The sequence below is a fragment of the Notechis scutatus genome, chromosome Z (assembly GCF_049901735.1).
Source record: "Notechis scutatus isolate UNSWTSFEM ecotype Mainland chromosome Z, rNotScu1.2, whole genome shotgun sequence".
Taxonomy (NCBI): Eukaryota; Metazoa; Chordata; class Lepidosauria; order Squamata; family Elapidae; genus Notechis; species Notechis scutatus.
The window spans coordinates 7,550,482-7,562,754 of NC_142025.1; the positions used below are offsets into that span (position 1 = coordinate 7,550,482).

Below are 12,273 nucleotides of genomic sequence, written 5' to 3' on the forward strand. Positions count from 1 at the left end.
GGCTCAAAGTCCCCTTGCTGGCTTTCATTTCCTAAGGCAGAATTAGAACTCACCTCATTTCTAGCCTGGAGCCTTAACCGCTAGACTAAACTGGCCTATAGACAACCCAACCCTATAAGGGGCATCGTAACAACTGTCTTAAAAGAAGTCCTGAGACAACCCTAGAATATTGCTTTTAGTTCTAGATATAATTCAGGTCCTTATTATTTCCTGGACAAAGTCTGCTTCTGTTTTTTCTTAACATTATTTATTTCATTAATGTGTTAGTTCAATCTTGATTCATTGCCCTAAAGGGGACACCAACCTTGCCCACCCCCCTCCAAACAATGCCTTTGGCCTCTATTTTAACAAAGGACAAATTGCTCCAGTTGCTAAAGGGTCTTCTGCCCCAACAAAAAATCCCTCCGGATCCTAAACATGCCAGCCTTCGATAGGATGCATCCCAGGAAAAACAAAAAGTCATTTCAGATGGGGAAACTGCTTCTGCTTAGAGAGCAAATTCTAAGGTTCCTACAGACTTTAGTCTAGAGAGCAAGACTCAGAGTCTGCCAGCCATCAATACCAAGTATTTTGTTCTTTGCAAAAAGTAGCAACAGAATATTCATTGTATGAATATATGCATGGTACTAAAAGCCATATAAACCGTACCTCTTCCCCTTTCTGGATTCTCCGGTTAGAGCTAATTATGATCTTATGTCCCCGTTCAAAAGTTACCACCTCAGCCACACAGTTGGGTGCACAGGAATGGTTAATGTACCTATGAGGTAGGGGAGAGAAGAAAAGTGTAGACATTTTTATATATTGTGCAATAATTTTACTATATGATACTTTGAGCAACAAAAGATAAAATTGTGTATTTAAGGTTAGGAAATAAGACAACTAGGTTGCGATATAGTAGGAAAGTACTACGGGTGATAAAGACAACAGCAACTTGGGCTGCTGTGGAAAAAAGTTTTAAGTGAAGTTTTTTTCAAAAATACACAGACCATGGATGTCCCGTGACCTGTTTGTCAGGAGCCCAGGGTGGTATCATATACAGCATACCTTCCTCCAATCTTTTCCACAATTATCCCATGCAGATAATTGGCTGGCACAACGGGCATTCAGTGAGCTTCCAAAGCTGAATTTGATCCATTTTAATCTGACACACTGGGGCACGATGGCTCAGCCATTAAAGATGCTGAGCTTATCAGCTGGAGAACTGACAGCCTGAGTTCGAGACCTAAGTTCCACACAAAAGAGTGAGCTCCCCTTCCTGCCCCAATTCCTGCCCACCTAGCAATTCGAAGGCATGCAAATGTGAGTAAATTAATAGGTACCACTTTGGTGGGAAGGTAACAGTGTGCCCACACCACTGTTCTAGAACTACCCACCTTGCAGGACCTCCAGTCAATGTGGCATCAATGACATGATCGTTATCAATGCGGAACATGTATACTCCACGATTCTGTGGGGAGGAAACCAGAAAGGAGAGAAAATAAAAGGTCTAAGCTAGCATAACAAGTATCAATATTCAAAGACATGATATGTAGCCATGCCTGAACTGTAATTACAATCCAAAGGTTTATTAAAACATTAGAAACTTCAATGTCTTTTTCCAAAACAGTAGCATTCTTGTTAGGATTTTGAGAATGGAAATGAAACTCCAAGGCTCAAACATAGTCACATTTAGCCTCTACAAATGAAAGAATCAAATGTTGCTATGGTTGGTTCACAACAAATTTATCTGAACAATTAAATACATACACGCACATACACACATACCTCAGTGCTTCAAGATAGATAAGACAGATAGTGAGATAGACATAGATGTAGATTGATAGATGATGGATGGATGGATGGCCGGACGAAGAAAGAGATAACCAGTCAGTCAGCCAGCTAGGCTTTCCCTTATTTAGGTCACTTAAGATGATGTTATCAATGAAAATACAAATATTATTAAAATCTATATGAAAAACCTATTTAAAACCTTGTAAAGTCATAATTAGCACCAAAGGCCTTAAAGAAACCCACGGAACTCTTGTCCTCATTAGATCCTCCATGTCCCACAAAGCTTGAAACACAAAGGCTTGTCTTATGGAATACCTGAGATTCATAAAGCTTCTCCTTCCTGTTGGCTACTTCATTGCGAATGATGGTTCCAATATATTCAATGACCATAGTGTGCTTTTCAATGTCTCTAGCAGCATATAAACCCAGGCCCTGAAAAGGCAGGAAGGATTTGGTAACAGAGCACATCACTGGCCTCTTCTGCTGATTTAAATTGATCTCAAAATCTCATATGGCCACTTAAGATAGTTTAACAATCCTACAATTCTTTTCAACTAATGCTACAATGGTTACAGGTAGTCCTTGACTTATGACAGTAACTGAACCTGGAATTATGAGCATGAGTTGTGGTGGTCACTAAGCAACTCACCACATGATTGTGCAATCTTATGACTTTAAAGAATGCCAAACTCATAAAGCAAGTGCCACAGCAAATCCATTGTACCTAATGGGTGTTTTTGTGTTTTGCAAGAAGAAAATCGTGGTTTATGGGAGGGGAAAAAATCATGGCCATGTGACCATGGGATGATGCAAATGGCCATAAATGCCAAGTGCATGAAATATGATCATGCGATCACAGGGGAGTGGGAACACAGGTCATCAGGACTTTGAAACCAGGTCATAAATAGCTATGGGAAGGTCCTTCATAACTTCAAATGGTTGCTCAGTGACCAGTCCTAAGTGGAGGACTACCTGTACTGAGAGAAAGTTCCACTATGTTCAACGGAGATTAATCAGTTGCAATTTAATGGAGTTGTTCAAGTAGGCAGCAAACAGATGCTAGTAATAAATAAACAAAAAGTGAGCTTCAATGAAGGATAAATCAGCATGAATATGTAAATGAAAAAAATAATAAATATAAAATATGTTTATTAAATAAGTGCTATTTTAAAATATATCTGGTATTTTCAATACAAAAATATAATTAATACTTTCCTGGTCCAAACTGACCTGAATACGCGACCGTGCCAGATAGACGTTGGACTTCCATTCGGTCTTCATCTTCCGATACTGAGAAGACTTTGAATGGACAAACTGTTTACTGTAAGGTGCATTTAGTTCTCCTGTAACTGTGCTCTGAAATGACTTTGAAGTGCTGGTGCTATTCAAGGTATGAGGCCTGTACCAAAGGGTCACAGAATAGAAGAAACAGAGAAGGAAAACTGAAGATCTCTCTGAATGTTATAAGGTTGTGAATCATAAAATAGCTCCTAGGTAGACAGACATTCAAAGCCACCTAGCAGAGACACTAAAGCAGCTGCCCCATCTTGGATGGGCCACATACACAGCCAAAGACAGCAGGGTTTGTAAGCAGCACACAGAAGCAGAGGTATCCTACGTAGCCTATAAACCCTGGGCTGTACTATGTGAATTTAAAAGAAAATACCTTAACACAAACCTCTTGACGTGGCTGCTCATTTTGGGCTCAGAACGAGCGCAGCCAGTGGGGTTGATGGCGAGAGGCAGCTCCATGAGGGGGTTTCGGCCATAACGGAAGGTGTAACGCTCACAGGCCTCAACCCCGGGAAGCTGTAACACGAAGAAAACGGGGTCAGTGAAACGGCAGAACCAATGGAACAACTCTTGATACTTGAAACAAAACCATCTTCTTCACAACAAGGAAAGAAGTACAAAGAGCGCATTGAACTGTTGCCTGTTTTTCTTCTATTTTCTTTAAAAACATAGAGCCCCAAACCCCAAGATGATAAATATTTTAGGGCCAGCATGTTCTGTGCTATAAGTATTGTTTAATTATTAAATGTGTATGTCATCACTGCCGAACAATTCTAGGCAGTTGGAAATACACAACTGGATTTATTTCCCCCCCTTACATTCCCACTGCCATTACACCACCAACCAGGGAAACGGCTCTGGTTTATTTGCACAGGACAGAAGGTATGTGTCTATGTCTGTGTATCTGTCTCTGTCTATTTGTTCTAAGGATGAATTTCATATTTTGTTAAGTTCTGCTGTTCAAACTATAGAACTCTAATGTATTCTATAAACAATTGCCACAAATGCCAAATTCTGATGATTACTAAGCAAGAATTGGTGAAGATCCAGCCTGGCACCAAACACTCCCAAACACTCACTGATTCAGCTATTCGAGCCACTGCAGAGACAGTCAGGCCAAAAAGATCTTCGCCCTTGAGATAAGCAGGGAATAACTGGAGCATTTCGGAGGTCTTCCGTATAGATGCAATGGGCTCAAGGATTTTATCCCAAACATCTATATAGGGAAAAATACAATAAACATTGGAAAGATAATAATGATCATTAACATTTTCTAAAGGTATTTATCATGGGAAATAGCCTTACATATGATTGGGATGAATTCTTCAATAATTTTGCTTTCCAGGTCGAGATACATGCCTAAGCGAGTATTAAATCAAGATTTGAATTTTCAAGCTAGTAATCTTCTCCTGGCTAGGAGTTTTCTTAAAGGCCTGAGGGGGGGTGTAGGGGGGTTTAAATGTTGGAATGGGAACATTCCAAAGCAAGATAATCAAACCCTGGTGATGTGATTTCAGGCTGGTTTTGCTATCAGCTTCCAAAGTAACCAGAAAATGCCACGTAACTATAAAGAAGGTATAGTAATATGAAAAAGAAAACACACCCATTTTGAGTTTTACAGATCAGGACATGGTAAAAACCATCTGGTCCTTAACTGTTCTTAAAAACGGGTGAATACATTCTCAGATTCATGACATATTACACCTTGTCATCATTTATGGTTTTTTCCATTTTGGCTTTCTAAAAAGTATTTGTTTTTTTTTCACATGAAGTAAATAAATGCAGTGCTCAGAAATAGGCGAGCTGCTTTCCTCTGGGTATTTTAGACATTAACGTGCATCAATTCAATCGGATCTCCTTGGCCAGCTCGACTAGGGTTCCCAGTTTTTAGTTTACCTTCTGGAGTCAGGCCAGTCAGCACCATATCTTCATGTCCTTGCTCAATCACCCTGATCACAAACAGGGGGAAGCCATCCTTCTCTTCAATGGAACACAGGTAGCGGGAGCGGCGGTTGGTGTACCGTATGCTCCAATACAACCGGCTGGCCTCAAACCCCACTGGGTACAGCACTTTTGAAGAGTGGAAGGCAACCATCTGGTGGGGCAGCAGCTGACCGATACTGTGGAAGATCAGGCTCCCCACCCGGAAGGTGTGCTCACGGTCTCCCCTTTGTACAATGCTAGCGATCTGTCGGACTTCATCACGCTGGACATAGACTCGCCTGAAGACCGCAAAATAACTGAGTTCTTGCTCATGAGTGCTCTTCGGTTTGTGCATTGGGCAAAGCATAGTTTTGTCTTTGAAAAACATGCATTGTGCTTTAATGGCACAGGTGAAGTGATAAACATTGGTGCACCTTAACCTGTGGCAGCCGCTGGTAGCACCCATCTTGTGGCAGAACACGCATTTCATCTGCAAGCCCCTTCGCAGAGCTAGTTCAACATTGATTAAGGCACCAGCTTGTGTCTCATAGACCTCAGTAGACCAAAGAGCACAGTTCAAATGAACCCAGAGGTCTAAATCCAGATTCAGAAGCCTGGCCGGTCCATCCGTTAGCCCATCACCCTCTTCATGGCAGAAGCAGCATTTCCGGTAGTCTTTCAGGATAGGATCAGGTTTAAGGGTCGTGTCCAGTTTCTTCAGAAGCTCATCTATCTCCTCCTCACAGGAAGGCTTGAACGTTCCTTTAGGAATCACAATCTGTACATTCCATTTTTTCCATTTCATTCCTTTCCATTTCTTGTTCACTGGTCGACAGTCATCAAGGCCATTGGGAACAGTTCTTAAGCGGGGCTTCAATTTCACGGTTACCTTAAGTTCTTCTGGTTTGGGCTCCACTTTGGCTGCTTCAAAAGCAGGAGGAAAAATAATAAGGGGTGATGAGGGGGGAGAATTTTTTTCCTGCAGTTGAGGGAGGCAGTGAACGTCAAATGTGGAGATGTTCGTACTATATTGGTGGAAACCTTTTGGAGGTTCTTTCATTGGAAATTGGATTTCAGGAGGGGCGGATTCCTGAGAAATAATCAGAACAGCAGTTGAAGAGAGATTCACAGCAAAAGTTATGGGCAGGCATTATTGGAATCAGGTCACAGTTATGTACTAAGTAACAGAAATGTGCTTGGTTTTAATAATCACTTTGCAAGACTGGATGGTTTTAAAATTCAGAGCTGGGAATATTAAAATAATGTTTAAAGAATTGCAAATACCTTCTTAACCAAAAGAATCTCTGGTTTTGAAATGTACACAGGTATCTGTACAAATGTGCACATAAAATCTTGGTACAAAGCATAAACTTGTACCCCTATTCTATCATTGTAAATTGGAATTTCAACTTATCTTGGATCAGGTTCAGAAAATGCAAAAGATATCTGAATAGATGGTTATATATTCATATTATATTCTTTCTTTGTCATGTACAATCCAATCTGATGAAGGTACAAGCTACTATTAGTGTCAGCAGCATCTATTTTATTGGTAGAGGAAAATCTGAGTGTTCTTATTAAACACTGTGACAAGCTGAAGTAATTTAATTTATTTATAACTTTAAATCCATTTTTATTAAATGAAATCCTGGTGTAACACTTATTTCTTCCCATTAGTGTGATAGATTCCAACATCAACTGCAAAATCTTGTAAGGTATGAGTGAGGCGCTTTGAGAGGTACAGGTAATGTATGAAGAGATCCACTTTATATAAAATCTAGAATATAGTTAAAATAATTATATCCTAAAGAGTCCAAATTTTCCCTTAAAAATAGATTCATATATAATTTGGATTTTACATTTTAAAACACTGTAAAACATATATACAGGGCCTATGTGAAAAAAGGTGAATCTTCATTGCAGACTGATGCAAAAAATGGAAAACAAATAAATGTATTTGATGTTAAACAAGCTGCATTGCTCTTGATCTTCTAAATAATTTTTATTAAAATGCTATATTAAAGCACTGTCATTACAAGTATGTGGTAAGTATTTACCTTGCTTTCTGAATGTTTTGCTTGCATGGATGCTGAATAAAGGACTAAGCAATTGTTACTACAGAAGACAATGTCTTTCTCTATTCTATCAGACTTTTCCTTGGAATCCTAAAAATAAAAAAAAAAAACCAAACAAAAAAATAAAATTATGACAGAAACATCAAGCTCTTCATTAACTGTAGGAAGCTTATATTAAAACATGATTTTGAGACATTTCTTTTATGTTGGACTGGAAAAACATTCAACGCTACCATTCTGAAGGATTTCACTAGTAACATATCTTGGGTGTGTACAATTTTCTGAGCTCAGAATGGACATTCTCATCATTCTGTACCTGATCAAAAAGACAGCATTATCTTGAACGGTCTGAAATATTTTAAGCCCTGAAATGCACTTTTGTTTTGTGGATTATCACTGAACTGTTTTCCCCTTGCTTTCCCTTCCAAAATAAATATTAATACAGCTGGGCTTCATCACGTTTTTACTGCTGTTGCCTTAGACCAGATAAGGTAACATACATTGTAGTAAAATCCTGGGCATAGCAATACTTTTATTAAAGTTAGTATGTAGTGCCTTCTTTTGCAGACGTATAGCTTACAAACAGATAGAAGAAGTTGGGTACACAAAAAACAATATGACTTCTTTCCTATAAGTTCTTGAAAAATGTTTTGAAAATAATCCTCTTAGTCAATATCAATGCAGTTTGGTCAGCGGCCAGCAGTTAACATGGCTCCCACCGCACCCGATTTTATGGCCTTGGATTAAAAAACAAGGAGCTTGCTTTGATTCTTTGTTGTGCCCTATCCCTGGAATATCTGATACATTTCAAATTTTATTTAGGTAAAATAGGCAGCATTCAACTAATTTTAAATTTTATCTGTTGGAACATAGTCAACAAGAAATGGAATAGTCCCAAACTTCTTGTATCCTTAATACTATAAGGGAAAACATAATTAAAAATGGAGGTCATACAGATATACCTGTTTCAGGAAATGCAGTTCTTTGAAAGGTTTTCGTACTCCGCTGCCCAGTACTACCACTTTACAATGAGAACACCACTGTGACCTTAATGCCGAACCATCGGCAACATTTGGACTTTGTGCTTTATATCCTGCCAAAACTGAAGATGAGAAGAATACAAATTCTTTTAATGTATGCATCATTCTACTGTAAATATTCTTGTCCTTACAAATACCTGCTCCATTACCACGAAATTAATTAAATTTATATGCCACCCATCTCACTATCAAGAGACTCTGGGCAGCTCACAATGTTATAAATAATGATATAAAACAGTTAAAACATCAAAAGACAGCCAAGTTAAAACACCAAGTTAACCATAAGATGCCCTTTTAGGGTGCCGAGCTAGTTGACAGAAATAGGTCTTCAGATCCTTTCAGAAGGCCGGGGGAGGGGGTTAAGTAGATTTCACTTCAAGGGGGAATAATGTTTCAAAGGTTAAATGCCATGGCAGTAAAGGATCTTTTCCTATATTCCACCAGCCACAGTTCCTTAGCTGAGGGTATTTGGAGCATGGCTCCTCTACCAGATTGAGTGAGGGGAATAAGATGGCTCCTCAGGGATTCCATACCAGTTAATAACCATTCCTTAATGCAACATCCCATCCTATCTAGTTTACAGTTAGTCTTCGACTTACGACCATAACTGAGCCGCCAATTTTTGTTGCAAAATGAGACAGTTGTTAAATTAGATTTACTCCATTTTATGACCTTTCTTGCCACAGTTGTTAAGTGAATCACTGCAGCTGTTAAGTTAGCAACACGGTTGTTAAGTGAATCTGGCTTCCCCATTCACTTTGCTTGTCAGAAGGTTGCAGAAGGGGATCCCATGACCCCTGGGACTCTGCAACCATCATAAATACAAGCCAGTTGCCAAGCATCCAAATTTTGATCGTATGACCGTGGGGATTCTGCAACAGTTGTATGAAAAATAGACAAAAGTCATTTTTTTCAGTGCCTTTGTAATTTTGAATGGTCACTAAGCAAAAGGCTCTAAGCTGAGGACTACCTATCTATACATTGTTGTCCTTCTTGGTGTTTATTTTTTTCAGTACCTTCTGTAGCAGTTTGGAACTGTCATGATTAATGACTGATATCCCATTAGTTCCCTTGGAAGCAGAATAATACCCAATCCTACAAATCTTTTATCAGAATTCAATTTATATTACTGGAAATTTTTTTTAAAAGTAATAAATATTTATTTTTTATCTTGAATTCCGTTTTTCAAATCTTCAATGCTGAGTTTAACCTCTTATTTATTAACAAAATATAGCAGGTCACACACCACACTGACTCACCATTTCCGCTTGATAAAAATGGGGCATTGTGTGGCTTGAGTCCATAAGGCCCTGTTAGTCCAGGAGGGCCGAAGGTCCCTGGCTGAGGACCATGAAGCAGCACATGTTGTCTGTACTCAAATGCTGGGTTTGTTCTGTGTGGATTCATTATTCCGATGGATGACGGAACATCAGATGCAGTGCTAATTTCATAGCTGTTTGGAATTCTGACATGTAGAAGATTGGAAAACGCAGCCACCACACTACCAATATTCTAGAGAAAAATAAGTGCATAGTTTCTTTGTGGTTAATAAGACACACATAGTCCTTACTTATCAACTGTAATTGGGACTAGAAACTCCCATCACTTAGCTAGGTGATCATCAGGCACAATGTCACATCACAACAATGGACATTCTGGCAGTCCTAGTTATCCCTGTTGCGTCACAGCATCCCACGATCACATGATTACCTTTTGCAACTTCCTGCTGGCTTCCCTCTTGGCTTCATTAGAAGGTGTCAGTGAAGGTCACAAATGATCATGTGACTATGGGGACTCTACAACTGCCACCACACTAATTTGTCATAACACAAGCCGGATAAATATTATATGCTTGGAATTTTAAAAAAATCGTCCCATAAATACCAAATTAAAGGAATGTGAGCAAACTCAGCTGAAAGGGAGAATCACCACACCCATATACTGACAAGTGATTCAGAATCAGAAAAGATTTTAGGAATATATGATCCAGGGTTAGGCTAAGCAATAAGCAGCCACCTTTACTGATCATACCAAATTATTCAGAGTGGCAAAATCAAACTGGTCAGAGAGGTAACAAATTGGCAAATGCAATTCAGGACAAGAATGTATAAAATAATGCATTTTAGTCCACAAAATCCTAACTTTAAATTAATCGGATTTGAAATGATCAGGTGTCTAACGAAGAAAGGGATTTGGTGGATAGCTTGAATGAAAACCCAGTAAAAGAAGCTAATTACAAAATTGGAATGATTAGGAAAGGAGCTGGAAATTGAATGGCCAATAGGATAATGTTCTTATCCAGAATATAGCAAAGCTATTGAGCTGAGCTTTTATGAGTCGATTATATACAATTCAATAAAACCATACTGAAATTGCATAGCAGCATTTAGTTCAATAACTGACTGCAGTAGAAATAAAATTATCAACCAAGACATCAATAGCACACGAGGACGGCAGCCAGCTTTGTCCATCTAGAGGTGTGGTACCTTTACCTCTGCAGCTGTAGGATGCAAAGTAATGGCAATGGACACAAGCCCGGATTCTGTGTTATTTGAGGCAAGTCCAAGCTGAGAACTGAAGAAAGTTGAACAAGGCTCCATTTTGATGAAATGTTGCTTTGCTTCTGAACCTTAAAAGTGAAGAAATTTAACTTTAAGTCACATTGGAATGCGGTTAGACTGCAATGTTCCCAAACTTCAACAACTTCAACAACAAGAAGTGTGGGCTTCGACTCCCAGAACTCCTCAGACAGCCATGCTATCTAGGGAATTCTGAAAACTGAAGTCTTACTCATCTCACCACTCGGTTAGAGAAATCAATATATATATTTGTTTAGAATAAATGTTGGCTTTACCCTTTCCAGTACTGGCTGGCAGAATTGGAATGACAGGAGACGAAACGGACTGTGGCATCTCTTCTTTTACTTCTGACAGATCTGGATACCTACTTATTTCCATGCCCATGACGCTCTCAGGAGAAGAAGAAGGAACAAAGCTATCTGGACTTTCTCTATCCTCACAAGGATCCTGAATCCTAAGACACACAGCAAAACCAGGACATTTGTAAGCATGGCTCACTATACAAAGAGCAAACATGTGATTCAGGAACTTGACAGCAAAGTGGAGGCCTTTCAATTTTTTTCAAAATCAAATTTGTTAGGTTTTTTTTTTTTTACAGCCAAAATATGCTAAGAATGCAAAAAAAAGTGTGATGTAAAAAAACCAAAAAAACCTACAGTACAGTATCTATTGATAAGGACGCTCACTTACTTTAGCTGTTAATTTTTAATCCTCCAATGATTGCACAATCTTGTGATTACAAGTAATTTATGTGGAAAACAAAATAAAGAGAATTTCAAGAATAAGATCTCAATCTCTTCCCACACGAGCTATTATCTCCCTGATGTTCATTATTTTTAACCCTCAGACTCAGTTCCCCGACTAGACCAGGGGTCCCCAACCCTCGGGCCAGAGCCCACTACTGAGCCACGGCCTGTTCAAAACCGGGCCACAGGAGACATGGGCAAGTGCGCGAAGCTCCGCTTTGTATGTGAGTGGAAAACACTAATACTTGTGTGCAAAGCTCTGCTCGTGTGCAAAGTGCCCTTGTGAGTGGAGCTTTGCACATGAGCACAAGTGCCCTCCACTCAAGCATCTTCTGCTTGCAGGTGAGTGCAAGTGCCTGATGCTTGCAAGAGTGGAGCTTTGCATGCAAGCACAAGCACCCTCCATTCAACTGCCCTCTGCTCACGCAGTTGAAGCTTTGCCTGCCATTTGCGCATGAGGCTGCATTTGCATGAGTGGAGGGTGTGTGTGCCTGCCACTCACGTGCTCTCCCCCTCGTAAACCAGGCCGCCAAGCTAAAAAGTTTGGGGACTGCTGGCCTAGACAACACTAGCTTTGTAATCTGGTCCCAGAAACTTGCATTTTCCTTTTTCAGCAGATAAAGCTCATTCAATGACAGAACAGAGTCTAATTCTGATTTTTCAAAAATGGGAGAAACAGATCAAGACAAAAAGCCATTCTGAATGCTGAAAACTACATTGCGTGGATGAAGTATAAAAACAATCGGCTGAACTAGCCTGAAGCCCTTGGAAATTCATAAATTGTGCTGTCTTTGGGGAGGCTTGTTGAGACATAAATTACAGATATTCCTTTCATTTATAGATCAAA

General features: G+C 39.5%; 1 protein-coding gene across 21 annotated transcripts in view; it reads right to left on the reverse strand.

The window, feature by feature from the left end:
• KMT2C (lysine methyltransferase 2C) overlaps positions 1-12,273 on the reverse strand; it is a 142,312-nt gene that overhangs the window by 1,949 nt on the left and 128,090 nt on the right. For 20 of the 21 annotated variants that reach the window (XM_026678945.2, XM_087945524.1, XM_087945523.1 and 17 more), the window contains 12 exons: positions 10,956-11,134; positions 10,594-10,730; positions 9,361-9,613; positions 8,024-8,163; positions 7,044-7,151; positions 4,960-6,076; positions 4,143-4,279; positions 3,437-3,579; positions 3,001-3,169; positions 2,086-2,202; positions 1,374-1,447; positions 649-757 (listed from right to left, as the gene is read on the reverse strand). In XM_026678945.2, the coding sequence (XP_026534730.1) occupies positions 649-757; positions 1,374-1,447; positions 2,086-2,202; positions 3,001-3,169; positions 3,437-3,579; positions 4,143-4,279; positions 4,960-6,076; positions 7,044-7,151; positions 8,024-8,163; positions 9,361-9,613; positions 10,594-10,730; positions 10,956-11,134 (2,683 nt within the window). The remainder of the gene's footprint in view (positions 1-648; positions 758-1,373; positions 1,448-2,085; positions 2,203-3,000; positions 3,170-3,436; positions 3,580-4,142; positions 4,280-4,959; positions 6,077-7,043; positions 7,152-8,023; positions 8,164-9,360; positions 9,614-10,593; positions 10,731-10,955; positions 11,135-12,273) is intronic. The other variant, XM_026678948.2, reaches the window with a different exon arrangement.